Source organism: Mustela erminea, chromosome X, assembly GCF_009829155.1.
Source record: "Mustela erminea isolate mMusErm1 chromosome X, mMusErm1.Pri, whole genome shotgun sequence".
NCBI classification, from domain to species: Eukaryota; Metazoa; Chordata; class Mammalia; order Carnivora; family Mustelidae; genus Mustela; species Mustela erminea.
In genome coordinates, this window is record NC_045635.1 from 71,400,544 (window position 1) to 71,428,489 (window position 27,946).

Sequence of the window (27,946 nt, forward strand, 5' to 3'; positions counted from 1 at the left end):
AAATATTTTCTTGTATATTTATTTTTTTAAAGTCTAGAAATGGATGAGAACAGAAAAAATGCCTAAGTAACTTTGTTCATATGTGCTTTAGAAATAGACTTCCAGAAAATGGCACATTTGTGTAAGCACCAGAGATTGTAATCTCTTAGGAAGGGGGGGGTCTTATAAATTTTTATTGCTACTTTAAAACTAAAAATTCATTTTTCATATGAGAATAAATGTGTTTTGAGCACAGCAATACTTGTTAATTTGTTTTACAAATGACATTCTGAAAATTGTTCCCCATTTTTCAAATGTAATAAAACAAGATGAAGTGGGTGATTATTTTACAGCAGTACTCTGTAGATTATCACCTCATTCAAATTATTACTTGTGATTATAGGTATCCAAACCACAGAAGCCTTAAATCTATATTAGATAAAAATATAATAGAGCCCATGGGCGCCTGGGTGGCTCAGTGGGTTAAGCCGCTGCCTTCGGCTCAGGTCATGATCTCGGGGTCCTGGGATCGAGTCCCGCATCGGGCTCTCTGCTCAGCAGGGAGCCTGCTTCCCTCTCTCTCTCTCTCTGCCTGTCTCTCCATCTACTTGTGATTTCTCTCTGTCAAATAAATAAATAAAATCTTTAAAAAAAATAATAGAGCCCAAACTCGTCAACTGGGTGTAGAGTCCTAAGTAAAATAAATCTTTTTAAATTTTTGGCAAATAGAATTAATTACCAGATACCACCAATCTTTATTTTTCAAGGAATGGGTAATCTAGTTGTAGATTACATAATTAATATTTAATACATTTTTCTTCCTTTTTTGTTCTTTTCATGTAATCATTTCTACTGTAAGTTAGCCAAGGAAAAAGAAATTAAAAAATTGAAATTACATAGTCTGCCTTCCACCTTTTTATAATAACTTGAAAACAGGGATTGTAAACTGTGGACCTACAATCCTAACAGTTTACTGAGATCATAGATGTATTACACTGATCAACTTCCATATAAGTTTTCTGTTATTTTGTATAACTTTATGATGTCTAGAATTTAGCTTACCCTTTGCAGATTTTCAGAGTGATCTAAAGCTCTGTATATTGGAGATTATAATTTCCAGTTTCCTAAAGTATAAAACTGTGACATTCAATGAAAATGAAATTGATTGGCCCTTTTGTTAATCCTTCCCTGGCAGGCCTCCATTTGATGGTATGGCAGAATTTTCCAGTTTGAAAAGCCACCTCATTAAATATATCACATTACTGAAACATTTCTCTGAACAGGTAAGACATGATTTTGTTGTGATTTTCTCCATACATTCTCATATGTATTTATTTATCAAACCCTGTAAATTTATTTTCAATAACACCTATATAACCAGTCTCTTTACCATTTCCAATGCCAACACTGAAATTCAGGTCTATATTTTATTATACACAGATAGAATATTTGTATAGCTATGCAATTGATTTGTTGACTCAAATCTCTTTTCTACTCAATTAGAATGTACCACTATTGCTGCATTATTCTGAAATAACTATTAAGCTGAAGAGAAAACTTCAAATTCTTACTATTATCCACCAAATAGTCTAAAATTGTTATCATTCACAACCGTCCTTAGCCTGTAATTATCTATTATCCTTCTGTTCTGTTTGACCCCTATATTACCCCTAAGAAGTTTTACTCATTTATCTTTAAATGTTTCATGTGCAATTCCACCTCTTTTATTTTTATTATACTGTACTCTCTACCTAGAATTTACTACCGTACTTACTTCTCCCTTTATCTAAGTAATACATTTCTTTAATTTTTTGTGAGTTGATAATTTCATTTTTTTCTTGGTTGCAGTTTTTTTTTCTTTTTAAAAAGTATTTATTTAAGTTCCCATTAGTTAATGTACAGTGTAATATTAGTTTCAAGTATACAATGTAGTGATTCAACATTTCCATACAAAACCTGTTTCTCTTCACAGCAAATGCTACTACTTAATCTCCATCATCTCTTTTACCTCTCCCCCAACCCTCCTCCCCTCTGGTAACCAGTATGTTCTATATAGTTAAGAGTTCATTTCTTAGTTTGCCTCTTCCAGTTTCCTCTTTGATCTTTTGTTTTGTCTCTTAAATTCTACATATGAGAGAAATCATATTGTATTTGTCTTTCTTCGACTGACTTATTTTGCTTCATGTAATTCTCTCTAGCTCCATCCATGTCCTTGTAAATGGCAAAATTTCACTATTTTTTAATGGCTGAATAATAATATTCCATTATGTGTGTGTGTGTATACATATACCTTCTTTATCCGTACACTTCTTTAAAAAATTAGTTCACTCATTTGTTTTTACTTCTGTTCACTAACTTACCTATTCATCACTCAAACAAGGTGATGCTTTTTGTTGCTATAATTTTCTAGACTTTAGTATATGATACTTTGTAAGCTTATTTTAACTCCATAATCATGAGAGTTGGCTACATACAGATATGTGTACTAAGCTTCATAGATGAGACATGAATAAATAAGACAGAATTCTTTCCCTCAAAGTTTAGTAGACTAGTAAGATATTTAAACAACTAATGTGTAATTGTGTGTGTGTGTGTGTGTGTGTGTGTGTGTGTGTATTTCCTTAACAGGTACATTTTAAGTCTTTTGGAGTCAGGGGTTATCCTACATGATTTTAAATTAAGATTGTTTAACATAACTTTTTGTCAAAACATTTTTTATGTACATAGTGAGTAATAAATATTTCATATTGATTCAATGCACCAAGAAATCCTGAAACAGGATTCATTGTCACAGATATTTTGTCCATGTGAATTGTATATATTTTATCAAAAATTAGGTCATAGACTAGAATAGTCAATAATAATAACAAATGCTTATATAGTAATTACTGTTTGTCAGGCACTGTTCTAAGTGCTAGATGAAATAACTTTTTTAAACTTCAAATCATTTCAAATATGTTGACTAGCTGAATACTAGAAAGAATAGAGGTCACTGAGGTCCAACTATTTTCTGCATTAATCTATAGATGGGGCTTTTGATTCAAAGGGCCTCTTCTCAAATCCCCATTATTTCTTGTTTTACTATGGCAGAAATTATTATGGAAAATATGTCTTATGGAAAGCATCAAAATTAGCCTGCTGTTTTTAGCAGTCTCTCCAGATTCTAGTAGACTGAACATCCCACAGAGAAAAATTAGAAAATATGAACAAAATAAAATAAATTCTCCAGTTTTAAGTATCAAAGAGATTAAGGCATTACAGAAATATTGAAAGCAAAGGGATGGAAAAATATGGCATAAAAACTGATTTAAAAAAAACCTGGCTTAGCCTTACATATAAATATATATGTGTCATATATGTATGTATGTCTATAATATATATGTATGTATATAATATAAATATATATATATATATATTGGATTTTAAGGCAAGAAACATTGTAAACTAATACTATATTTTATAAATAAAATTTCCTGAGAGTAAATCTTAATTTTTCTCATAAAAAGAAAGGTAGCTATGCAAAGTGATAGACACATTAATTAAACTGATTATCTGAATCTTTTAGCAATGCCATAAGAGAATATGGAGTCTGGGAAACAAGCTGAGGGTTTTAGAGGAGAGGGGAGGTGGGGGAATGGGTTACCCTCTGATGGGTATTAAGGAGGTCACATATTGCATGGAGCACTGGGTGTTATATGCAAACTGTGATTCTTGGAACACTACATCAAAAATGAATGACATACTGTATGGTGACTAACATAACATAATAAAGTATACATATATCAAATAATTAGGTGTCTGCTTTATATATTATAGATTTAGTTGCCACTTTAGTAAAGCTGGGGAGAAGATATAAAAAAATCACAATGAGAATTTGAAAATATTTTGAACTAATAATGAAAATAGGTTTAGAAAACTTGTGACATGCAGTTCAACTTGTATTTAGGTTAGGTTTCATAGCTTCTGATATATTTAAGAGGGAAGAAGAAAGGTTGAAAATCAATGATGTAAGCATTAATTTGAAGAATTTACTAAAAGAACAGCAAATTGAATACAAAATAAATATAGGGGCACTCAGGTGGCTCAGTTGGTTAAGCATCCAACTCCTGATTTTTGACTCAGGTCATGATCTCAGCGTTTTGAAATTGAGCCCTTCAGGGGCGCCTGGGTGGCTCAGTGGTTTGGGCTGCTGCCTTCGGCTCGGGTCATGATCTCAGGGTCCTGGGATCGAGCCCCGCATCGGGCTCCCTGCTCCGCAGGAAGCCTGCTTCCCTCTCTCTCTCTCTCTCTCTCTCTGCCTGCCTCTCTGCCTACTTGTGATCTCTGTCTGTCAAATAAATAAATAAAATCTTAAAAAAAAAAAAAAAGAAATTGAGCCCTTCATCATGCTCCATGCTGGGTATGGAGCCTGCTTGAGATTTTCTCTCTCTCCCTCTCTCTTTGTCTCTGCCCCTCCCCTTCCTCTAAAAAATTTAAAAATACAAAATAAATAACAAAAGAAAATAATAAAATAACTTCACAGTTATATGGTTTCATTCATATGTGGAACATAAGGAATAGAGCAGATGACAATAGGGTAGGGAGGAAAAACTGAATGGGAAGAAATCAGGGAGGGAGACAAACCATATGAGACACTTGACTCTGAGAAACAAACTGAGGGTTGCAGGAAGGGAGGTGGGTGGGGGATGGGGCAACTGGGTTTGACATTAAAGAGGGTATGTGATATGATGAGCACTGGGTGTTATACTGAAATAATGAGTCATTGAACATTATACCAAAAACTAATGATGTACAATACCTTGGCTGATTGAATTTAAATTAAAAAAAGAAAAAAGATCTTCGCTTTTGTTTTCTTTGCCTTTGGAGACATATCTTGAAAGAAGTTGCTGTGGCTGATATCGAAGAGATTACTGCCTATGTTCTCCTCTAGGATTCTGATGTATTCCTGTCTCACATTGAGGTCTTTTACCCATTTTGAGTTTATCTTTGTGTACGGTGTAAGAGAATGGTCGAGTTTCATTCTTCTACATATAGCTGCCCAGTTTTCCCAGCACCATTTATTGAAGAGACTTCATCAAAATCAAAAGCTTCTGCACAACAAAGGAAACAGTCAACAAAACAAAGAGGCAACCCACAGAATGGGAGAAGATATTTGCAAATGACAGTACAGACAAAAGGTTGATATCCAGGATCTATAATGAACTCCTCAAACTCAACACACACAAAACAGACGATCATATCAAAATGGGCAGAAGTTATGGACAGACACTTTTCCAATAAAGACATACAAATGGCTATCAGACACATGAAAAAATGTTCATCATCACTAGCCATCAGGGAGATTCAAATTAAAACTACATTGAGATATCACCTTACACCAGTTAGAATGGCCAAAATTAGCAAGACAGGAAACAACATGTGTTGGAGAGGATATGGAGAAAGGGGAACCCTCTTACACTGTTGGTGGGAATGCAAGTTGGTGCAGCCACTTTGGAGAACAGTGTGGAGATTCCTCAAGAAATTAAAAATAGAACTTCCCTATGACCCTGCCATTGCACTCCTGGGTATTTACCCCAAAGATACAGATGTCGTGAAAAGAAGGGCCATCTGTACCCCAATGTTTATAGCAGCAATGGCCACAGTTGCCGAACTGTGGAAAGAACCAAGATGTCCTTCAACAGACGAATGGATAAGGAAGATGTGGTCCATATACACTATGGAGTATTATGCCTCCATCAGAAAGGACGAATACCCAACTCTTGTAGCAACATGGACGGGACTGGAAGAGATTATGCTGAGTGAAATAAGTCAAGCAGAGAGAGTCAATTATCATATGGTTTCACTTATTTGTGGAGCATAACAAAAAGCATGGAGGACATGGGGAGTTAGAGAGGAGAAGGGAGTTGGGGGAAATTGGAAGGGGAGGTGAACCATGAAAGACTATGGACTCTGAAAAACAATCTGAGGGTTTTGAAGGGGCGGGGAGTGGGAGGTCAGGGTACTAGGTGGTGGCATGGAGCACTGGGTGTGGTGAAAAAATAATGATACTGTTATGCTGAAAATAAATAAATGAAAAAAAAAGAAAAAAGAAAATAAATGCAGAAGTTAATGAAATAGGAAGCAAACAAAGGGATATAATACAAACCCTAAATTATATTATTTCAAAGCAAAAATTATTGACTTTGGCCAGTTTTTTTTAAACCCACAAATACAGTATCAGAAATGAAAAGGTGGATACCACTAGAAATTCAATGTACATAAAGTAGCTCTATTACTCTTTTTACAGCTTTCATGCCAAAGAATTAACAGAGTACATGAAATGGAAACATTCCTAGAAATACATAGATGGGAAATTGACACAAAAAAACAAACAAAAATTTTGAATTGTCATATACAATAAAATATTACTATTTAAGTGACGATCCTGCATCTGCAACATTGATCTTGGAATCTTGTTAGAAAGGCAATCCCAGGTCTCACGCAAGCCTACTGAAACAGGATCTGAATTCTAACATGATCCCCATGTAATTCACATACACATTAATGTTTGGGAAGCATTGTATTAAATAAAGTGTATACATAATTATAATCCTTCCCACAAAGAATATTCTTGTCTAGATAACTTCATCTGTGAATTCTTCAACACAGTTAAGAGGGAAATAGCACTAACACTATACAGACTGCCAGATAGCAAAAAGGAAAAAAAAAGAGAGAGAGAGAATGCACTTTCCAACTATTATGTTAACAAGTTTTTTTTAATTTAATTTTATTTTTTCAGTGTTCCAAGATACATTGTTTATGCACCACACCCAGTGCTCCATTCAATACATGACCTCCTTAATACCCACTACCAGGCTCACCCAATCCCCCAGTCCCCTCCCTTCCAAAACCCTCAGTTTGTTTCTCAGAGTGTCCAGTCTCTCATGGTTCATCTCTCCCTCCAATTTCCCCCAATTCACTCTTCCTTTCCTTCTCCTAACGTCCTCCTTCTTATTCCTTATCCTGCACAAGTAAGCGCAACCATATGATAAATGACTTTCTCTGCTTTATTTACTTCACTCAGCATAATTTCCTCGAGTCCCATCCATGTTCATACAAAAGTTGGGTATTCATCCTTTCTGATGGAGGTGTAATATTCCATTGTATAAATGGACCGTGTCTTTATCCATTCGTCTGCTGAAGGACATCTCAGCTCTTTCCACAGTTTGACAGTTGTACCCATTGCTGCTATGAACATAGGGGTACATATGACCCTTCTTTACACTACATCTGTATCTTTGGGGTAAATACCCAGTAATGCAATTGCAGAGTCATAGGAAGCTCTATTTTTAACTTCATAAGTGGCTGCACCAACTTGCATTCCCAAAGTGGCTGCACCAACTTGCATTCCCACCAACAGTGTAAGAGGGTCCCCTTTCTCCACATCCTATCCAATACTTGTTGTTTCTTGTCTTGTTAATTTTGGACATTCTAACTGGCATAAGGTGGTATCTCAGTGTGGTTTTGATTTGAATCTCCGTGATGGCTATGATGATGAACATTTTTTCATGTGTCTGTTAGCCATTTTTATGTCTTCTTTGGAGAAGTGTCTGTACATGTCTTCTTCCCATTTGATTGGCTGATTTTTGAGTGTTGGGTTTGAGGAGTTCTTATAGATCTTGGATATCAGTACTTTGTATTGTCATTTGAAAATACCTTCTCCCATTTTGTAGATTGCCTCTTTGTTTTGTTGACTGTTTCCTTTGCTGTGCAAAAGGTCTTTTTTTTTTTTTAATCTTCATGAAGTCCCAAAAGTTCATTTTTGCTTTTGTTTCCCTTGCCTTTGGAGACGTGTCTTGAAAGAAGTTGCAGTGGCAGATGTCAAAGAGGTTACTGCCTCCATTATCCTCTAGGATTTTGATAGATTCCTGCTTCACATTGAGGTCTTTCATCCATTTCAAGTTTGTCTTTGTGTATGGTATAAGAGAATGGTCGAGTTTCACTCTTCAATACATAGCTGCTCAATTTTTCCAGCACCATTTATTGAAGAGACTGTCTTTTTTTCCACTGAATATTTTTTCCTGCTTTGTTGAAGATTATTTGACCATAGAGTTGCAGATCCATATGTGGATGTTCTACTCTGTTCCACTGGTCTATATGTCTGATTTTGTGCCAGTACCACACTGTTTTGTTGATCACCACTTTGTAGTAAAACTTGAAATCCGGCAACGTAATACCCCCAGCTTTCTTTTTCTTTTTCAACATTTCCTTAGCAATTCAGGGTCCTTTCTGGTTCCACTCAAATTTTAGGATTGTTTGTTCCAGCACTTTGAAAAATGCCGTTGGAATTTTGATAGGGATGGCTCTGGAAGTATAGATTGCTGTGGGCAGTATAGACATTTCAACAATGTTTATTCTTCCAATCCATGAGCATGGAAAGCTTTTCTATCTTTTTGTGTCTTCTTTGATTTCTTTCATGAGTGGTTTGTAGTTCCTCGAGGACAGATCCTTTACCTCTTTAGTTAGCTTTATTCCAAGTTACCCTATGGTTCTTGGTGCTATAGTAAATGCAATCAAGTCTCTAATTTCCCTTTCTATGTTTTCATTATTAGTGTATAAGAAAGCAACTGATTTCTGTGCATTGATTTTTTTTTAATTCTGCCACATTACTGAATTGCTGTATGAGTTCTAGTAGTTTGGGGGTGGAGTCTTTTGGGTTCTCCATAAAGTATCATGTCATCTGTGAAGAGAAAGAGGGTTTGACTTCTTCTTTGCCAATTTGAATACCTTTTATTTCTTTTTGTTATCTGATTGCTGTTGCTAGGACTTCTAGTACTGTGTTGAACAACAGTGGCAAGAGTGGGCAACCTTGTGTTCCTGATCTCAAAGGGGAGGCTTCAGCTTTTCCCCACTGAGAATCATATTTGCCGTGGGTTTTTCATAGGCAGATTCTACGAAGTGAGGAATGTTTGTTCTGTCCCTATATTTTGATGTGTTTTAATCAGGAACAGATGCTGTATTTTGTCAAGTGCTTTTTCCTTATCAATTGAGAGGAACATGTGGTTCTTCTCTCTTCTCTTTTTGGTTTGTTCTATCACAATGATTGATTTGTGAATGTCGAACTACCTTTGCATCCCAGGAATAAATCGCACCTGGTTATAGTGGATAATCTTTTTAAAGTACTGTTGGATCCTATTAGCTAGGATCCTCTTGAGAATCTTGGCATCCATATTCATCAGGGATATTGGTCTGAAATTCTCCTTTTTGATGGGGTCTTTGTCTGGTTCAGGGATCAGGGTAATGCTGGCTTCATAGAAAGACTCTGGAAGTTTTCCTTCTGTTTCTATTTTTTGAAACAGCTTCAGGAGAATAGCTATTCTTTCTTCTTTGAATGTTTGGTAGAATTCTATAGGAAATCCATAAGGTTCTGGGCTCTTGTTTTTGGGGGAAGTTTTTGATAACTGCTTCAGTCTTGTTATTAGATGTTGGTTTATACAGGTTGTCAATTTCTTCTTGTTCCAGTCTTAGAGGTTTATAGGTTTCTAGGAAAGCATCCATTTCTTCTAGATTGCTTAATTTATTGACATATAGCTGTTGATAATAATTTCTGATGATTGTTTCTATTTCCTTATGTTAGTCATGACCTTTCCCCTTTCATTCATAATTTTATTAATCTGGGTCATTTCGCTTTTCTTTCTTTTTTTTTAAGATTTTATTTATTTATTTGACAGACAGAGATCACAAGCAGGCAGAGAAGCAGGCAGAGAGAGAGGAGGAAGCAGGCTCCCTGCTGAGCGGAGAGCACGATGCGGGGCTCGATCCCAGGACCCTGGGATGATGACCCAAGCCGAAGGCAGAGGCTTTAACCCACTGAGCCACCCAGGCGCCCCTCATTTTGCTTTTCTTTTGGATTAGTTTAACCAATGACTTACCGATCTTATTGATTCTTTCAAAGAACCTGGTTCTAATTTCCTTGATGTGTTCTACTGTATCTCTGGTTTCTAACTCATTGATCTGTGCTCTAACCTTGATTCTTTCCTTTCTTGTGCAAGGGGTTGGCTTAATCTATTGTTGATTTTCCGATTCTTTAGGGTGTAAAGAGAGTTGTGTATTTGGGATTTTTCAATTTTTTTAAGTGTGGCTTGGATGGTTATATATTTCCCCCATAGGACTGCCTTTGCCATATCCCATAGTTTTTGGACTGATGTGTCTATATTCTCATTGGTTTCCATGAATTGTTTAAGTTCTTCGATTTCCTGGCTGATACAAACATTTTTTTTAATTTTAAATTTTAATTATTTTTTAATTTTTTTAAACATATAATGTATTTTTATCCCCAGGGGTACAGGTCTGTGAATTGCCAGGTTTACACACTTCACAGCATTTACCATAGCACATACCCTCCCCAATGTCCATAACCCCATCCCCCTCTCCCACACCTCCTCCCTCCAGCAACCCTCAGTTTGTTTTGTGAGATTAAGAGTCACTTATGGTTTGTCTCCCTCCCAATCCCATCTTGTTTCATTCATTCTTCTACCCCCTTAACCCTCCATGTTGCATCTCCACTTCCTCATATCAGGGAGATCATATGATAGTTGTCTTTCTCCAATTGACTTATTTCGCTAAGCATAATACCCTCTAGTTCCATCCACGTCATCGCAAATGGCAAGATTTCGTTTCTTTTGATGGCTGCATAGTATTACATTGTGTATATATACCACATCTTCTTTATCCGTTCATCTGTTGACAGACATCTAGGTTCTTTCCATAGTTTGGCTATTGTAGACATTGCTGCTATAAACATTTGGGTGCATGTACCCCTTTGGATCACTACATTGGTATCTTTAGGGTAAATACCCAGTAGTGCAATTGCTGGGTCGTAGGATAGTTCTATTTTCAACACTTTGAGAAACCTCCAAGCTGTTTTCCAGAGTGGTTGCACCAGCTTGCATTCCCACCAGCAGTGTAGGAGGGTTCCCCTTTCTCCGCATCCTCACCAGCATCTGTCATTTCCTGACTTGTTAATTGTAGCCACTCTGACTGGTGTGAGGTGATATCTCATTGTGGTTTTCATTTGTATTTCCCTGATGCCGAGTGATGTGGAGCACTTTTTCATGTGTCTGTTGGCCATCTGGATGTCTTCTTTGCAGAAATGTCTGTTCATGTCTTCTGCCCATTTCTTGATTGGATTATTTGTTCTTTGGGTGTTGAGTTTGCTAAGTTCTTTATAGATTCTGGACACTAGTCCTTTATCTGATGTCGTTTGCAAATATCTTCTCCCATTCTGTCAGTTGTCTTTTGATTTTGTTAACTGTTTCCTTTGCTGTGCAAAAGCTTTTCATCTTGATGAAATCCCAATAGTTCATTTTTGCCCTTGCTTCCCTTGGCTTTGGCGATGTTCCTAGGAAGATGTTGCTGCAGCTGAGGTCGAAGAGGTTGCTGCCTGTGTTCTCCTCAAGGATTTTGATGGATTCCTTCCTCACATTGAGGTCCTTCATCCATTTTGAGTCTATTTTTGAGTGTGATGTAAGGAAATGGTCCAATTTCATATTTCTGCATGTGGCTGTCCAATTTACCCAACACCATTTATTGAAGAGGCTGTCTTTTTTCCATTGGACATTCTTTCTGCTTTGTCGAAGATTAGTTGACTATAGAGTTGGGGGTCTACTTCTGGAATCTCTATTCTGTTACATTGATCTATGTGTCTGTTTTTGTGCCAGTACCATGCTGTCTTGATGATGACAGCTTTGTAATAGAGCTTGAAGTCCGGAATTGTGATGCCACCAACGTTGGCTTTCTTTTTCAATATTCCTTTGGCTATTCGAGGTCTTTTCTGGATCCATATAAATTTTAGGGTTATTTGTTCCATTTCTTTGAAAACAATGGATGGTATTTTGATAGGAATTGCATTAAATCTGTAGCTTGCTTTAGGTAGCATAGACATTTTCACAATATTTGTTCTTCCAATCCAAAAGCATGGAACATTTTTCCATTTCTTTGTGTCTTCCTCAATTTCTTTCATGAGTACTTTATAGTTTTCTGAGTATAGATTCTTAGCCTCTTTGGTTAGGTTTGTTCCTAGGTATCTTATGGTTTGGGGTGCAATTGTAAATGGGATTGACTCCTTAATTTCTCTTTCTTCTGCCTTGTTGTTGGTGTAGAGAAATGCAACTGATTTCTGTGCATTGATTTTATATCCTGACACTTTACTGAATTCCTGTACAAGTTCTAGCAGTTTTGGAGTGAAGTATTTTGGGTTTTCCACATATAGTATCATATCATCTGCAAAGAGTGATAGATTGACTTCTTCTTTGCCGATTTGGATGCCTTTAATTTCCTTTTGTTGTGTGATTGCTGAGGCTAGGACTTCTAGTACTATGTGGAATAGCAGTGGTGATAATGGACATCCCTGCCGTGTTCCTGACCTTAGCGGAAAAGCTTTCAGTTTTTCTCCATTGAGAATGATATTTGCGGTGGGTTTTTCATAAATGGCTTTGATAATATTGAGGTATGTGCCCTCTATCTCTACACTTTGCAGAGTTTTGATCAGGAAGGGATGCTGTACTTTGTCCAATGCTTTTTCAGCGTCTATTGAGAGTGTCATATGGTTCTTGTAATTTCTTTTATTAATATATTGTATCACATTGATTGATTTGCAGATTTTGAACCAACCTCACAGCGCTGGAATAAACCCCCCTTGGTCGTGGTGAATAATCCTTTTAATGTACTGTTGAATCCTATTGGCTCATATTTTGGTGAGAATTTTCGCATCTGTGTTCATCAAGGATATTGGTCTGTAGTTCTCTTTTTTGATGGGATCCTTGTATGGTTTTGGGATCAAGGTGATTCTGGTCTCATAAAATGAGTTTGGAAGTTTTCCTTCCATTTCTATTTTTTGGAACAGTTTCAGGAGAATAGGAATTAGCTCCTCTTTAAACGTTTGGTAGAATTCCCCTGGGAAGCCGTCTGGCCCTGGGCTTTAGTTTGTTTGGAGATTTTTGATGGCTGTTTCAATCTCCTTACTGGTCATGGGTCTGTTCAGGTTTTCTATTTCTTCCTGGTTCAGTTGTGGTAGTTTATATGTCTCTAGGAATGCATCCATTTCTTCCAGATTGTCAAATTTGTTGGCGTAGAGTTGCTCATAATATGTTATTATAATTGTATTTCTTTGGTGTTGTGATCTCTCTTAATTTATTCATGATTTTATTTAGTTGGGTCATTTCTCTTTTCTTTTTGATAAGCCTGGCCAGGGGTTTATCAATCTTAGTAATTCTTTCAAAGAACCAGCTCCTAGTTTCATTGATTTGTTCTATTTATTTTTTTTTTTTGGTTTCTATTTCATTGATTTCTGCTCTGATCTTTATGATTTCTTCTCCTGCTGGGTTTAGGGTTTCTTTCTTGTTCTTTCTCCAGCTCCTTTAGGTGTAGGGTTAGGTTGTGTACTTGAGACCTTCCTTTTTTCTTGAGAAATGCTTGGACCGCTATATATTTTCCTCTCAGGACTGCCTTTGCTGTGTCCCACAGATTTTGTACCATTGTGGTTTCATTATCATTTTTTTCCATGAATTTTTTCAATTCTTCTTTTATTTCCTGGTTGACCCATTCATTCTTTAAAAGGATGCTGTTTAGTCTCCATGTATTTGGGTTCTTTTCAAATATCCTCTTGTGATTGAGTTCTAGCTTCAGAGCATTGTGGTCTGAAAATATGCAGGGAATGATCTCAATCTTTTGATACCGGTTGAGACCTGTTTTGTGACCCAGGATGTGATCTATTCTAGAGAATGTTCCATGTGCACTGGAGAAGAATGTGTATTCTGTTGCTTTGGGATGAAATGTTCTGAGTATATCTGTGATGTCCATCTGATCCAGTGTGTCATTTAAGGCCTTTATTTCCTTGTTTATCTTTTGCTTGGATGAACTGTCCATTTCAGTGAGGGGAGTGTTAAAGTCCCCTACTATGATTGTATTATTGTTGATGTGTTTCTTTGATTTTGTTATTAATTGGTTCATGTAGTTGCCTGCTCCCACGTTGGGGGCATAGATATTTATAATTCTTAGATCTTCTTGTTGGACAGATTCTTTGAGTATGATATAGTGTCCTTCCTCATCTCTTATTATAGTCTTTGGCTTAAAATCTAATTGATCTGATATAAGGATTGCCACTCCTGCTTTCTTCTGATCTCCATTAGCATGGTAAATTCTTTTCCACCCCCTCACTTTAAATCTGGAGGTATCTTTGGGTCAAAACTTGTAGGCACGGCATAGATGGGTTCTGTTTTTTATCCATTCTGATATCCTGTGTCTTTTGATTGGGGCATTTAGCCCATTAACATTCAGGGTAACTATTGAGAGATATGAATTTAGTGCCATTGTATTGTCTGTAAGGTGACTGTTACTGTATATTGTCTCTGTTCCTTTCTGATCTACTACTTTTAGGCTCTCTCTTTGCTTAGAGGACCCCTTTCAATATTTCCTGTAGAACTTCTTTGGTGTTTGCAAATTCTTTCAGTTTTTGTTTGTCCTGGAAGCTTTTTATCTCTGCTTTTATTTTCAATGATAGCCGAGCTGGATATAGTTTTCTTGACTGCATGTTTTTCTCGTTTAGTGCTCTGAATATATCATGACAGCTCTTTCTGGCCTGCCATGTCTCTGTGGATAAGTGTGCTGCCAATCTAATATTTTTACCATTGTACGTTACATACTTCTTTTCCCGGGCTACTTTCAGGATTTTCTCTTTGTCACTAAGACTTGTAAATTTTACTATTAGGTGACAGGGTGTGGACCTATTCTTATTGATTTTGAGGGGGGGTTCTCTGCACGTCCTGGATTTTGATGCTTGTTCCCTTTGCCATATTGGGGAAATTCTTTCCGATAATTCTCTTCAATATACCTTCTGCTCCCCTCTCTCTTTCTTTTTCTTCTGGAATCCCAATTATTCTATTGTTGTTTCGTCTTATGGTGTCACTTATCTCTCGAATTCTCCCCTCGTGGTCCAGTAGCTGTTTGTTCCTCTTTTGCTCAGCTTCTTTATTCTGTCATTTGGTCTTCTATATTGCTAATTCTTTCTTCTGCCTCATTTATACTAGCAGTGAGAACCTCCATTTTTGATTGCACCTCATTAATAGCTTTTTTGATTTCAACTTGGTTAGATTTTAGTTCTTTTATTTCTCCAGAAAGGGCTTTTATGTCTCCTGAGAGGGTTTCTCTAATATCTTCCATGCCTTTTTCGAACCCAGCTAGAACCTTGAGAATCGTCATTCTGAACTCTAGATCTGACATATTACCAATGTCTATATTGATTAGGTTCCTAGCCTTTGGTACTGCCTCTTGTTATTTTTTTCGTGGTGAATCTTTCTTCCTTGTCATTTTGTCCAGATAAGAGTATATGAAGGAGCAAGTAAAATACTAAAACAGTGGCAGAGACCCCAGGAAAATATGCTTTAATCAAATCAGAAGAGACCCCAAATCATGGGGGCGGGGAGAAAGGGGATAAAAAGAGGTTCAGAAAAAAAAAAAGAAAACGAATAAAGAAAAAATATAAAAAAGAAAAAAAAATATATATATATATATATTAGATGAACTAGTTAAAAAACGTTTAAAAAGGAAAGGGTAAAAGTTTAAAAATTTAGCAGAAGAAGAAAAAAAATTTAAAAAAAAACAAAATAAAATAACTGCAAGACTAATGAATCATGGGGAGAAAGCCATGAGTTTAGTGTTTTGTTTTCTCCTCCTCTGGAATTCCGCTGCTCTCCTTGGTATTGGACCTGCACTCCTTGGTAGATGAACTTGGTCCAGGCTGGATTTCTTGTTGGTTTCCTGGGGGAGGGGTCTGTTGTAGTGATTCTCAAGTGTCTTTGCCCCAGGCGGAATTGCACCGCCCTTACCAGGGGCTGGGCTGAGTAATCCGCTTGGGTTTGCTTTCAGGAGCTTTTGTTCCCTGAACACTTTCCGTAGAGTTCTGGAGGACGGGAATGAAAATGGCTGCCTCCCAGTCTCCAGCCCAGAGGATCCGAGAGCTTGGGGCCCCACTCCTCAGTGCACCCTCAGAGAATAGCCCCCAATAACTCCCGTCTCCCTGGCCTCTGGCCGCGCTCTGAGCTCACCCAGGCTGTGACCGGTTCAAGGTAACCCCGAGCTGAGAGCTCACTCCTCGGCTCTGTCTCTGTAGCCGGCTTTCCCGTTCTAATACCTGCAAGCTCTGCAACACTCAGACACCCCCAATCCTTCTGTGACCCTGTGGGACCTGGGGCCACACTGACCCCGCATGGGCTTCACACCAGTTTAGCCTCTGGAACGATGTCCCTCAGCGGAAGAGACTTTTAAAAGTCCCGATTTTGTGCTCTGTTGCTCTGCCGTGTGCCGGGAGCCAGCCCCTCCCCCCACAGTCTTTCTGTCAATTTGGATTCACTTCTCTGCCAGTCCTACCTTTCAGAAAGTGATTGATTTTCTGTTTCTGGAATTGCTGTTCTTCTTCTCTTCAATCTCCCATTGGATTTGTAAGTTTTTGCGATGTTTAGATAAGCTATCTAGCTGATCTCCTGCTACCTGATGTAGCCTTATCCTGCTACTTCTCCGCCATCTTGACTCCTCCCCACTGATCCAAACATCATTGAGCAGGATGGTCTTTACCTTCCAGGTGTTTGGATTCCTTCCAAACTTTTTCTTCTGGTTGAGTTCCAGTTTCAAAGCATTGTGGTCTGAGAACACAAAGGGAATAATCTCAGTCTTTTCCTTTTGGTTGAGCCCTGATTTGGGACCCAATACATGATGTTTCTGGAGAAAGTTCCATGATCATTCAAGAAGAATGAATATTCTGTTGTTTTAGGGTGGTATGTTCTGTATGTGTCTATGAGGTCCATCTGGTCCAGGGTGTCATTCCAAACTTTTGTTTCTTTGCTGATTTTCTGCTTAGATGATCTGTCTATTGCTGAGAGTGGAGTGTTGAGGTTTCCTACAATTAATGTATTACCATCAATATGTCTCTTTATTTTGGTCAACAGTTGGCTTATGTAGTTGGCTGCTTCCATATTGGTGGCATAAATATTTACAATTATTAGATCTTCTTGGCGGATATACCCTTTACGAATGATGTAGTGTCCTTCTGTATCTCTGACTACAGTCTTTAGGTTAAAATCTAATTTATCTGATATGAGAATCCCTACCCCAGTTTTCTTTTGAAGGCCATTGACATGAAAGATGGTTCTCCATCCTTTCGCTTTCAGTATGAATGTAACTTCAGGTTCAAAATGGGTGTCTTGTGGACAGCATATGCTTGGGTCCTGTCATTTTACCCAATCTGCAACCCTGTGCCATTTTATGGGAGTATTTAGGCCATTCACATTGAGTGTGATTATTGAAAGATATGTTTTTATTGACATCGTGTTGCCTGTAAAGTCTTTGTTTCTATAGATTGTCTCTGTAAATTTCTGTTCTATGTCACTCTTGGGTTCTTTCTTCTTTTATAGAACCCCCCCTTAATACTTCTTGCAGGGCTAGCTTGGTGTTCACATACTCTTTTAAACCTTGCCAATCTTGGAAAGCTCTTTATCTCTCCATCCATTTTCAATGTCAGTCTTGCTGGATAAATTATTCTTGACTGCATATTCTTCTCATTTAGTGCCCTGAATACATCTTGCCAGACCTTTCTGGCTTGCCAGGTTTCTGTGGATGGGTCTGATGGTATTCTGATGGTCTTTCCTCTGTACATAAAGAATCTTTTCCTTCCAGGTGCCCTTAAGATCTCTTGTCTGAAATTATGATTTGTGAATTTCCCAATTAGGTATTAATTCATGAATTTCCCAATTAACTGGATGTCTTTCTAGACTTGTTGATCTTGGGGGTATCCTTTCTGCCTCTAGGACATGAACACTTGTTCCATTCCCCAGACTGGGAAAATTTTCATCCGGAATATGTTAGACTATATCTTCTAGTCTTCTCTCTTTCTCCACCCCCTCAGGGATTCCAATAATTCTGAGCTTGGAACATTTTGTGGCTTCATTTATTTCCCTAATTCTGTTTTCATGCCTTCTAAGGTGCTTGTTACAGGCCTCCTCCTGATCCTTCTTTTCTCTCAGTTTGTCTTGTAGATCACTAATTCAATCTTCTGTCTTGATTACTGTAGCTGTTAGAGTATTTAGATTAGACTGGATCTCATTGATAGCATTTTTAACTTCTGCCAGATTGGCTCTCATTTCTGCCCTTAGAGATTCTTTGTTTTTACTAATAGTCTTCTCCAACTTAGCCATTGCCTGGATAATTGTTACCTTCAGTTCCCTTTTCGACATACTGTTTATGTCCATATCTAATAGTTTTGTGGCAGAGGACACAGTCTTTGAATTTTTCCTCTGTTGGGTGTGCCTCCTTCTAGTCATTTTGGTGAGAGGTGGTTGAGGGGATATATGACTATATATATCAACCACAATCCAGGCAAGGTGCACCCTGGAAAGTTTTGGAGCAATCAGAAGTCACCATCAAAAAGAAGGGAAAAAAGGGAGAAAAAAAAGAGAGAGAGATAGAGGGAAACAAAGAGAAAACCCAGCCAAAATGAGACCCAAAAGTAAGATTTATAAGGTACATAAACAAAAACGAAGAAACAAAAAGACCAAAAAAAGTAAATGACAAGAAAAAAAAGAAGAATTTAGCAAAATGAATCTCAGGAATGATTTATATAATACCAGAACAAAAACAAATATACAGAAACACTGAGAGAAGAATAAGATGAGAAGGTGGTTCTAAACTCTTGATATGGTTGAGGAAGGTTATTTCAGTTCTTCCTGGGTGTATCTTGTTATCTTTGCTAAAAGATAAACTCAACTTTTCAGAAATAAAGGGAAATTAAAACTGGTTTATATATAGGGGTAGTATTGAATAGGGAAAAAGGATTACCTTGAAGCTTATATCTGGATGTATCTTTAAAAAAAGAGAGAAAGAAAACACAGGCATATGTATGACAGAAGTTCAAGTTAAAAAATTATTGTGGAATATGTTGTATTAAATCTCTATTTGTAATGGTAAGTAGTTTAAAAAAATTAAAAGAACAAGAATTTTGAGAACGAATTAAAAAACAGAAAGAAAGAAAAGTTGTGTCTATGAAATATACAGGCTTTGGGGCAAGACCAGGAGATTAATATATTGTGTTCCCCTGATGTTGGGGTTTTATAGTTTTATGAGGACCCTGTGGTGGTTGTCCTCTTGTTCTTTTGGCTTGTCTTCTGGGGGTGGGGTTTGCCACATTGTTTTTCAGTCAGTCTTGGTTGGGCTGAGTCACCTTGCCCCCTATCAAGGGGCTGGGCTCTGTGGAAACTAGTTTTTCAGGCTTTTGTTCTCTGGAGGTTTTTGGTTTTTGGTGGCTTTTTGGAGATTTAGTGGAAAGTAAACTGTCCGGATCCAGACCTCCACCTCAGAGAGAAGCTTCAGACTGGTCCCCTCTGGGTAGTCGAGAACACACAGACTCCCACTCTGCAAACTCCGCTGAACATCACAACCTCCCACAGGTGGTTTGCACCTTAAGCCACCATCCCAGTGGTCACCCGAGGTCCCTGCTTGTCTCTGCACCCCCATAACACTAAAACCACAAGTGATATTGGTCTGGGGAGCCCTATTCCAATGGCTGCTCTTACCGGGACTGCTGTCTGTTGTCCAGGCCTACACTGGGTGCACTCACATCCAGTGGCTGTGCAGTTCGCAGAAGGCTGCCAGCTGATGGATCCTTTTTTTTTTTTTTTAAGATTTTATTTATTTATTTGTCAGAGAGAGAGAGCGAACACAGGCAGACAGAATGGCAGGCAGAGGCAGAGGGAGAAGCAGGCTCCCTGCTGAGCAAGGAGCCCGATGTGGGACTTGATCCCAGGACACCAGGATCATGACCTGAGCCAAAGGCAGTTGCTTAACCAACTGAGCCACCCAGGCATCCCCAGCTGATGGATCCTGACTGGAGTCTGTGCCAGGTTCTCTCAGGCACAGGCTGGGTGCACTGAGACTCTGTGGTCACACAGGTTGTGGAAAGCTGTGGGTTGCAGAAGGCTGCATGTCTCAGAAGGCTTCAGGCTCAGAGACTTCCAGCCGGCACCTACACTGGGCTGTCCCAGGCGCTGGCAGAAGTGTGCCCAGCCTGAGCAGTGGTGCAAGCAGCAGAAAGCCACTTTCAGGGACCACAGACTGGAGGCCCAGCCGGACTCTCTCTGGCATGAGTGGTCACCAGTGGTAACCATCCTGGGACCTTGGGCTTAGGCCCCTGCCCATGACCACCCAATTCCACCAGTTTCCCCTTAAGATCTTTTGCTCTTTTTGAGTGCTTTTAACCAGACTCCAAGTTAATGCTGGTCCCCAACCACAGGGCACTTTCATATTGAAGTATTGCTTTCCAAGGGTTGCTTCTGGTAGTTCCTTCCCCCTTCTGTTTATCTCCCTATATCATTCCGAGTGTTCCTACTCCGCTTTACCTCTCCACTGATGTCTTCTGCCCCTGTAGAGATCCAGAAGTGTATAATCGTACATCTCAGGCTGATTTAATATGTGTTTAGAGTGTTCTAATAGATATTTAGCTCACTTTAGGGGACTGGTTGAAACAAGGTCTCCTACTTCTGCGCCATCTTGCCCCTCCTCTTAACAAGTTTTATAAGGACATCGTAAGAAAGGAAATTTATAGGCCAGTCTCTTCCATGAACCAAAGAAGTAAAATCTCAAAAAAATAGCAAGCTCAGTTCAATGATAAATTAAAATTATAGTATATCACGGACATATTGGCATTATTCCAATTTAACAGTTGAAAATGAATCTAATTAAACAGAGTAAAAGAATAACAGTGAAATATATAGCCATCTGAAATGAGGTAGAGAAAACATTGAGTAAAATTCATTGTTTGCACGTGATAAAAACTTTTAGCAAAATTGGGGCACCTGGGTGGCTCAGTCAGTTAAGTGTCTGTCTTTGGCTCATGTTATGATCCCAGGGTCCTGGGACTGACTGGGTCTCTTTGCTCAGCAGGAAACCAGCTTCTCCCTCTCCCTCTGCTGCTTCCCTTGCTTGTGCTCTCTTTCCTCTCTCTCTCTCTCTCTCTCTCTCTCTGTTGGATAAACAAATAAAATCTTTAAAGAAAACTTTTAGCAAAATAATAGATGATAATTACATTTTTGATAAAAGTTGTCTACAAGTAATAAAGTACAGCAACATCATACTTAATGGTGAAATAGTATAAAACTTCTATGAAATTAGTAATGAGATAAATATGTGCTATCATTATTTCTTTCTTTTTTTTTTAAATTTTTAATTTTTTTATAAACATGTATTTTTATCCCCAGGGGTACAGGTCTGTGAATCGCCAGGTTTACACACTTCACAGCACTCACCAAAGCACATACCCTCCCCAATGTCCATAACCCCATCCCCCCTTCTCCCAACCCCCCTCCCCCCAGCAACCCTCAGTTTGTTTTATAAGAGTAAGAGTCACTTATGGTTTGTCTCCCTCCCAATCCCATCTTGTTTCATTGATTCTTCTCCTACCCACTTAAGCCCCCATGTTGCATCACCACTTCCTCATATCAGGGAGATCATATGATAGTTGTCTTTCTCTGCTTGACTTATTTCGCTCAGCATGATACGCTGTGCTATCATTATTTCTATTCCACATTAAAACAACAAACCTAACCCATGGTATTGAAAGTCAGAATATTGGTTACATTTGGAAAAGTAAGGGTGGTAGAGATTGGAAAGGACACAAGAAGGGCTTCTCTAGTCCGTATTATTTTCCATTTCTTGATCTGGGTAGTGGTTATATGTTTGTTCTAGTTTTGGATTATTTCATTCATCAGTACAATTAGGATTTGTGTAATTTTCTTCATGTAGTCTGTATTTTAATAAAACTCTTTGTGTGTTCCTCAAAAATACTCCATGTCTCCTTTTATATGTAACTGATCCTTATATTATCCCTATGAAGGACGCCCCTTTAAAGAGGTTCATTTTGTGCTAGCTTGCCAGAGTACATGAAATCCCAATATCAGTGTTCATTTTCTACATTAAGATATTATTTCTTCAGTATCTCATAAGTGGGTACATGTCATTTGGGAAACTGGTCCCTGATTTTACCTATATTTCAAGTTATGCAACTTAGAAAATTTATTTAAATATTATTTTTTGGCCATGATTAATTAATTCGAATATGGTTGACACATGATGTTAATTTCAGGTATGCAGCATCATGATTCAACAACTCTATACATTGGGATATGCTCACTATAAGAGTAACTACAATTGGTCTGCATGCAACAATGTTGCAATAACACGACTATATTCCATATACTGGTTCTTTTGTGACCATGACTTATTCATTCTGTAACTGTAAGCCTGTATGTCCCACCCCCTTCACCCCTTTTGCCCATCCCCCAACCCCTCCTTTCTGGCAACTGTCAGTTTGTTCCCTGTATTTATAAATCTGATTCTGCTGTTGTTTTATTCATTTGTTTTGTGTTTTAGGTTTCACTTATGAGTGAATTGTATAGTATTTCTCTCAGTCTGAGTTATTTTACTTAGCATTATACCCTCGAGGGCCATCTATGTTGTCTCAAAAGGCATGATCTCATCCTTTTTTATGACTGAACAGTATTCCATTGTACACATATTCCACTTTTTAAACATTCATCTATTTATGTGTACTTGGGCTGCTTCCATACTGTGGTTATTGTAAATACTGCTGCAATAAATGTGGGGGAGTGCATATATCTTCTTAGTGTTTTCATTTTCTTTGGTTAAATACCCAATAATGGAATTTTTGAATAATATGGTGTTTCTGTTTTTTAAAAAAGATTTATTTATATGTGTGTGAGAAAGAGAGAGAGTGTGTGAGCACGTGGGGGAGTGGCAGAGGGGGAGAGAAGGGAGAGAAAGAATCTCAATCAGGGGGGCACCTGGGTGGTTCAGTGGGTTAAGCCTCTGCCTTCGGCTCAGGTCATGATCCCAGGACCCTGGGATCGAGCCCCACATGGGGCTCTCTTCTCCGCGGAGAGCAAGCTTCCTCCTCTCTCTCTGCCTGCCTCTCAGCCTACTTGTGATCTCTGTCTGTCAAATAAATAAATAAAATCTTAAAAAAAAAAAGAATCTCAAGCATTCTTTCCACTGAGCACATACCCCAATGTAGGGCTCAGTCGCACAACCATGAGACCATGACTTGAGCTGAAATCAAGAGTCAGACACTTAACTGACTGAGCCACCCATGCCCCGGTATTTCTATTTTTAATATTTTTGAGGAAACTCTGTATTATTTTTCTCAGTGACTGCACCAATTTACATTCCTACTACCATTGTATAAGGGTTCCTTTTTCTCCACATCCTCTCCAACACTTCTTATTTCTTGTCTTTTTGATTTTAGCCATTTTAACAGATACAAGGTAGTATGATATTGTGGTTTTGATTTGCATTTTCCTGATGATTAGTGATGTTGAGCAGCTTTTCATGTGTCTGTTGGGCATTTGTATGTTTTCTTTGGAAAAATGTTCAGATCCTCTGCCTACGTTTTAATCTGATTATTTAGGGTTTTTTGGTGTGGAGTTGTATACATTTTTATATATTTTGGATATTAAACCTTACCAGACATATTTGCAAACAACTTCTCTCATTCAGTAGGTTCCTTTTTGGTTTTGTTGATGGTTTCCTTCAATGCTCAAAAGCTTTTAATTTTGCCGTAGTCTCAATAGCTTATTTTTGTTTTTTTTTTCCCTTGATTTAGGAAATGGATCTCCAAAAATATTGCTATGGCTGATGTCAGAGAAATATTGCCTATGCTCTCTTCTAAGATTTTTATGGTCTCTGATCTTACATTTATTTATTTATTTATTTAAAAAATCTATTATGTTCAGTTAGCCAACATATAGTACATCATTAGTTTTTGATGTAGTGTTCAGTGATTCATTAGTTGTATATAACACCCAGTGCTCATCACAACACATGCCCTCCTTAATACCCATCACCTGGCTGGTCTTACATTTAGATCTTTAATCAATTTTGAGCTCTTTTTTTTTTTTGCATAGTGTTCAAAGTGGTCCATTTTCATTCTTTTGCATATAGCTTTTTAGTTTTCCCAGCATCAATCATTAAAGAGACGGTCTTTTCCCCAATCTATGTTCTTGCCTCCTTTGTCATTGATTAAGTGACCATATAAGTGTGAGTTTATTTCTGGGCTTCTATTCTGTTTCATTGATCTATGTGTCTGGTTTTGTTACAACATCATACTGTTCTTATTTATTTATTTATTTATTTATTTTGGTGTAAAATGCTGGTTTTATTAAAGTATGGGGACGGGACCCATGGACAGAAAGAGCGCTGCACTGGGGTCTTGAGGAGTCTCTGACTGTATACTCAGGAGTTGGGGGAAGTAAGGAAAATAGAGGTTTCAAAAGGATTTTCATATGTTACAGAAGACTCAGGATACTGGAGGTTTTGCTATTATCAAACTAAGGCATTAACTTTAAGAGAGTTGGGAGATTCCTGGAAGAATGTCACACATGTCCCACCCAGGTGGGGGGAGGTTGTAGGGTTTCCGCTAACACTTTGTCTTCAGCTAGCCTTCTGCTCCCTCATCATTTCCCCCCCTCCCCAATCAGTTTTGACCTTAAATCTTTAAGGTTGTTGAAGGTGGAAGGTCTTATCTTCTGTAATGTCTCCCTGCTGAATAGGGGCATTAGAGATGTGCCTACCTATGTGTCAGTTGGGGAACATATAGGGGAGTTATGAGAGGGAAGGCAGCTGAATCCAAGGCTGTCAACATATATGAATGTCCTTGGGTAGAAAGGATCTTCTGTGGATGTGAAGCCATTGTAGGGATGGAGTCTCAGTACCAAATGGAGAGATACTGAAAAAGACAATGCATTAAGGTTAGTAATTACCATACTGTTTTTACTGTTATGTCTTTGTAGTATATCTTGAAATCTGGAATTTGATACCTCCAGCTTTGTTCTTCTTTCTCACATTTTCTTTGGTTATTTGGTGTCTTTTGTGGTTCCATATAAAATTTGGTAGTGTCTATTCTATTTTTATGAAAATATAAAATATTATATATATTATAATAATATAATATATTATCATATATATACTAATATAAAATATTATTAAATATTGTGAAAATATTTTTTGTGAAAAATACTACTGGTATTCTGACAGGGGTTGCATTGAATGTGTAGGTTTCTTTGGATAATACAAACAATTTAACAATATTAATTATTCCAATCTATGAGCACAGAATATTTTTCAATTTGTCGATGTAGTCATCAGTCTCTGTCATCAATGTTTTATAGTTTTCAGAGTACAGGTCTTTCATCTCTTTAGTTAAGTTTATTCCAAGGTATTTTATTCTCTTGGTGCTGTTGTAAATAATGTTGTTGCTTTGTTTTGTTTTCTTTCTGCAGCTCAATATTAGTTTATAGAAAAACTACTGATTTCTGGGTATTATTTTTGTACCCTGCAACTTTATTGAATTCATTTATTACTTCTAGTAATTTGTTGGTGGACTCTAGGATTTTTTATGTATAGTATCATGATATCTGCAGGCAGTAACAGTTTAACTTCTTCTTTACCAACATGGATGCTTCCTATTTCTTTTTTTTTTTTTGTTTCTTTCTTTTTTTTTTTTTTTTTTTTTTTTTTTGATTCCTGTGGCTAGACTTCTAGTACTATTTTGAGTAAAAGAGGCAAGAGTGGACATCCTTGCTGCGTTCCTGATATTGGATAAAAACTCTGTTTTTCACTATTGGGTATGATGTTATCTGCAGGTTCTTCATAGATGGTCTTTATTATGTTGATATATATTTTCTCTAAACACACTTTATTAAGGGTTTTTATCACAAACAGATGCTGAATTTGTCAAATGCTTTTACCCTATCTATTGAGATCCTATGATTTTTATCCTTCCCTTTGTAAATGTGGATTATCATGTTGATTTGTGAATATTGGACTATTCTTGCATCCCTGGAATAAGTCCCACTTAATTGTGGTGAATGATCTTTTTAATGTATTGATATAGGGTTTTTTAATATTTTGTTGAAGATTTTTGGATTTATGTTAATCAGAGATATGGGCCAGTAGTTTCCTTCCTCCCTCCCTCCCTTCCTCCCTTCCTTCCTTCCTCCCTCCTTCTCTCTCTCCCCGTCTCTCTCTTTCCTTTCCTTTCCTTTCCTTTCCTTTCCTTTCCTTTTCCCTTCCTTTCCTTCTTCCCTCCCTCCATCCATCTCTCTGTCCCACCTTTTCCTTCCCTTCCCCTTCCTTTTCCTTTTCCTTCCCCTTCTCCTTTCTCTTTCCCTTTCCTTTCCCACTTCCCTCCCCACCCCTCCTTCTCTCCTTCCCTCCCTTTCCCTTCCCTTTCCTTCCTTCCTTCCTTCCTATTTTATCTTTGTCTTGTTTTGGTATAAGGGTAGTGCTGGTCTCATAGAATGTATTTGGAAGCTTTCCTTCTATTTTTTGGCATAGTTTGAGAAGAACAGGTATTAACTCTTCTTTAAATGTTGGAAAGATTTCCCTTATGAATATATGTGGTCCTATTCTTATTTTTTGGTAGTGTTTTTTGATTGCTGATTCAGTTTCATTAGGAGTAATTGGTCTGCTCAGATTTTCTCTTTCTTTCTGATTCAGTTTTGGAAGATTATTATTTAAGAATTCATTTTTTTTTCTAGGTTGACCAATCTGTTGGAATGTAATTTTTTTGTAACAGTATGTTATAATCCTTTTTACTTCTGTGGTGTTGTTGTTACTCTCTCTCACTCCTGATTTTAATACTTTATTTTATTATTTATTATTTTATTTTTCTATTATTTATTTGGAGGGATGATTTGTTTTGATTTATTTTGTTTTGTTTCATGGCTTTTGTTATTTTTTAATTTATTATTTTTTATTATGCTCAGTTAGCCACCATATAGTACATTAGCTTTGAGGTAGTGTCCAATGCTTCAATAGTTACATCCAGTGCTCCTCACAAAATGTGCCCTCTTTAATCCCCATTACCTGGTTGCCCCATCCCCCACCTCCCTCCACTCTGAAACCCTCAGTTTGTTTTCCAGAGTCCAGATTCTCTCTCATGGTTTGTCTCCCTCTCTGATTTCACCCCATTCAGTTTTCCTTCCCTTCCCCTATGGTCCTCTGCACTAATCCTTATGTTCCACAAATAAATGAAACCATATGATAATTGTCTTTTTCTGCTTGACTTGTTTCACTTAACATAATTCCCTCCAGTTCCATCCAAGTGGATGCAAATGGTGAGTATTCATCCTTTCTGATGGCTTATTTAATTTATTTATTTTATTTGGGTCTTTCTCTTTTCTTCTGATGAGTTTGACTAAAGGTTTGTGACTTTGGTTTGTCTTTTCGAAGAAACATATCTTGGTTACATTGGTCTTTTCAACTGTTGTCTCTTTCTATTTCATTTGTTTCTTTTCTGATCTTTAATAATTTTTTTTCTCCTACTAACTTTGGGCTTTGTTTTTTTTTTCCCTAATTCCTTTAGTTATAAGATCAGATTATTTGAGCTTTTTCTTATTTCTTGAAGTAGGCCTGTATCATTACAATCTTCTCTCTTAGAAATTCTTTCACCGTGTTTCAAAGATTTGGGGCCATTTTGTTTTCATTTTCATTTTTGCCCCTGTGTTTTTTTATTTCTTCTTTGATTTTTTTGCTAACCCATTGTTTATTTAGTAACATGTACTTTAGCCTCTATGTGCTTGTGTGTTTTCTGGATTTTTTCCTTGTGATTCATTTCTAGTTTCATTCTATTGTTGGAAAAGATGCATGATACAGTTTCAAACTTCTCAAAGTATTTGAGACATATTTTGTGGCCTATCTTAGAGAGTGTTCCATGTGCACTTGGAATATTATTCTATATGTTGTAAATTATGTCCTAAAAATAGCTAAGTACATCTGGCATTTATTACAGTTGTGCACTGTGATTTATGCACTTTAAAGTCACCTTTCATTGATGAAGGTCTGGGAAAGGCTGAAGAGAGTAAGTTAATTC

General features: G+C 37.5%; 1 protein-coding gene across 1 annotated transcript in view; it reads left to right on the top strand.

The window, feature by feature from the left end:
- Nucleotides 1-27,946, top strand: part of LOC116583220 — a 258,959-nt gene that overhangs the window by 99,870 nt on the left and 131,143 nt on the right. Inside the window, exon 6 of the mRNA XM_032331251.1 lies at nucleotides 1,175-1,262. Coding sequence (XP_032187142.1) covers nucleotides 1,175-1,262 — 88 coding nt within the window. The remainder of the gene's footprint in view (nucleotides 1-1,174; nucleotides 1,263-27,946) is intronic.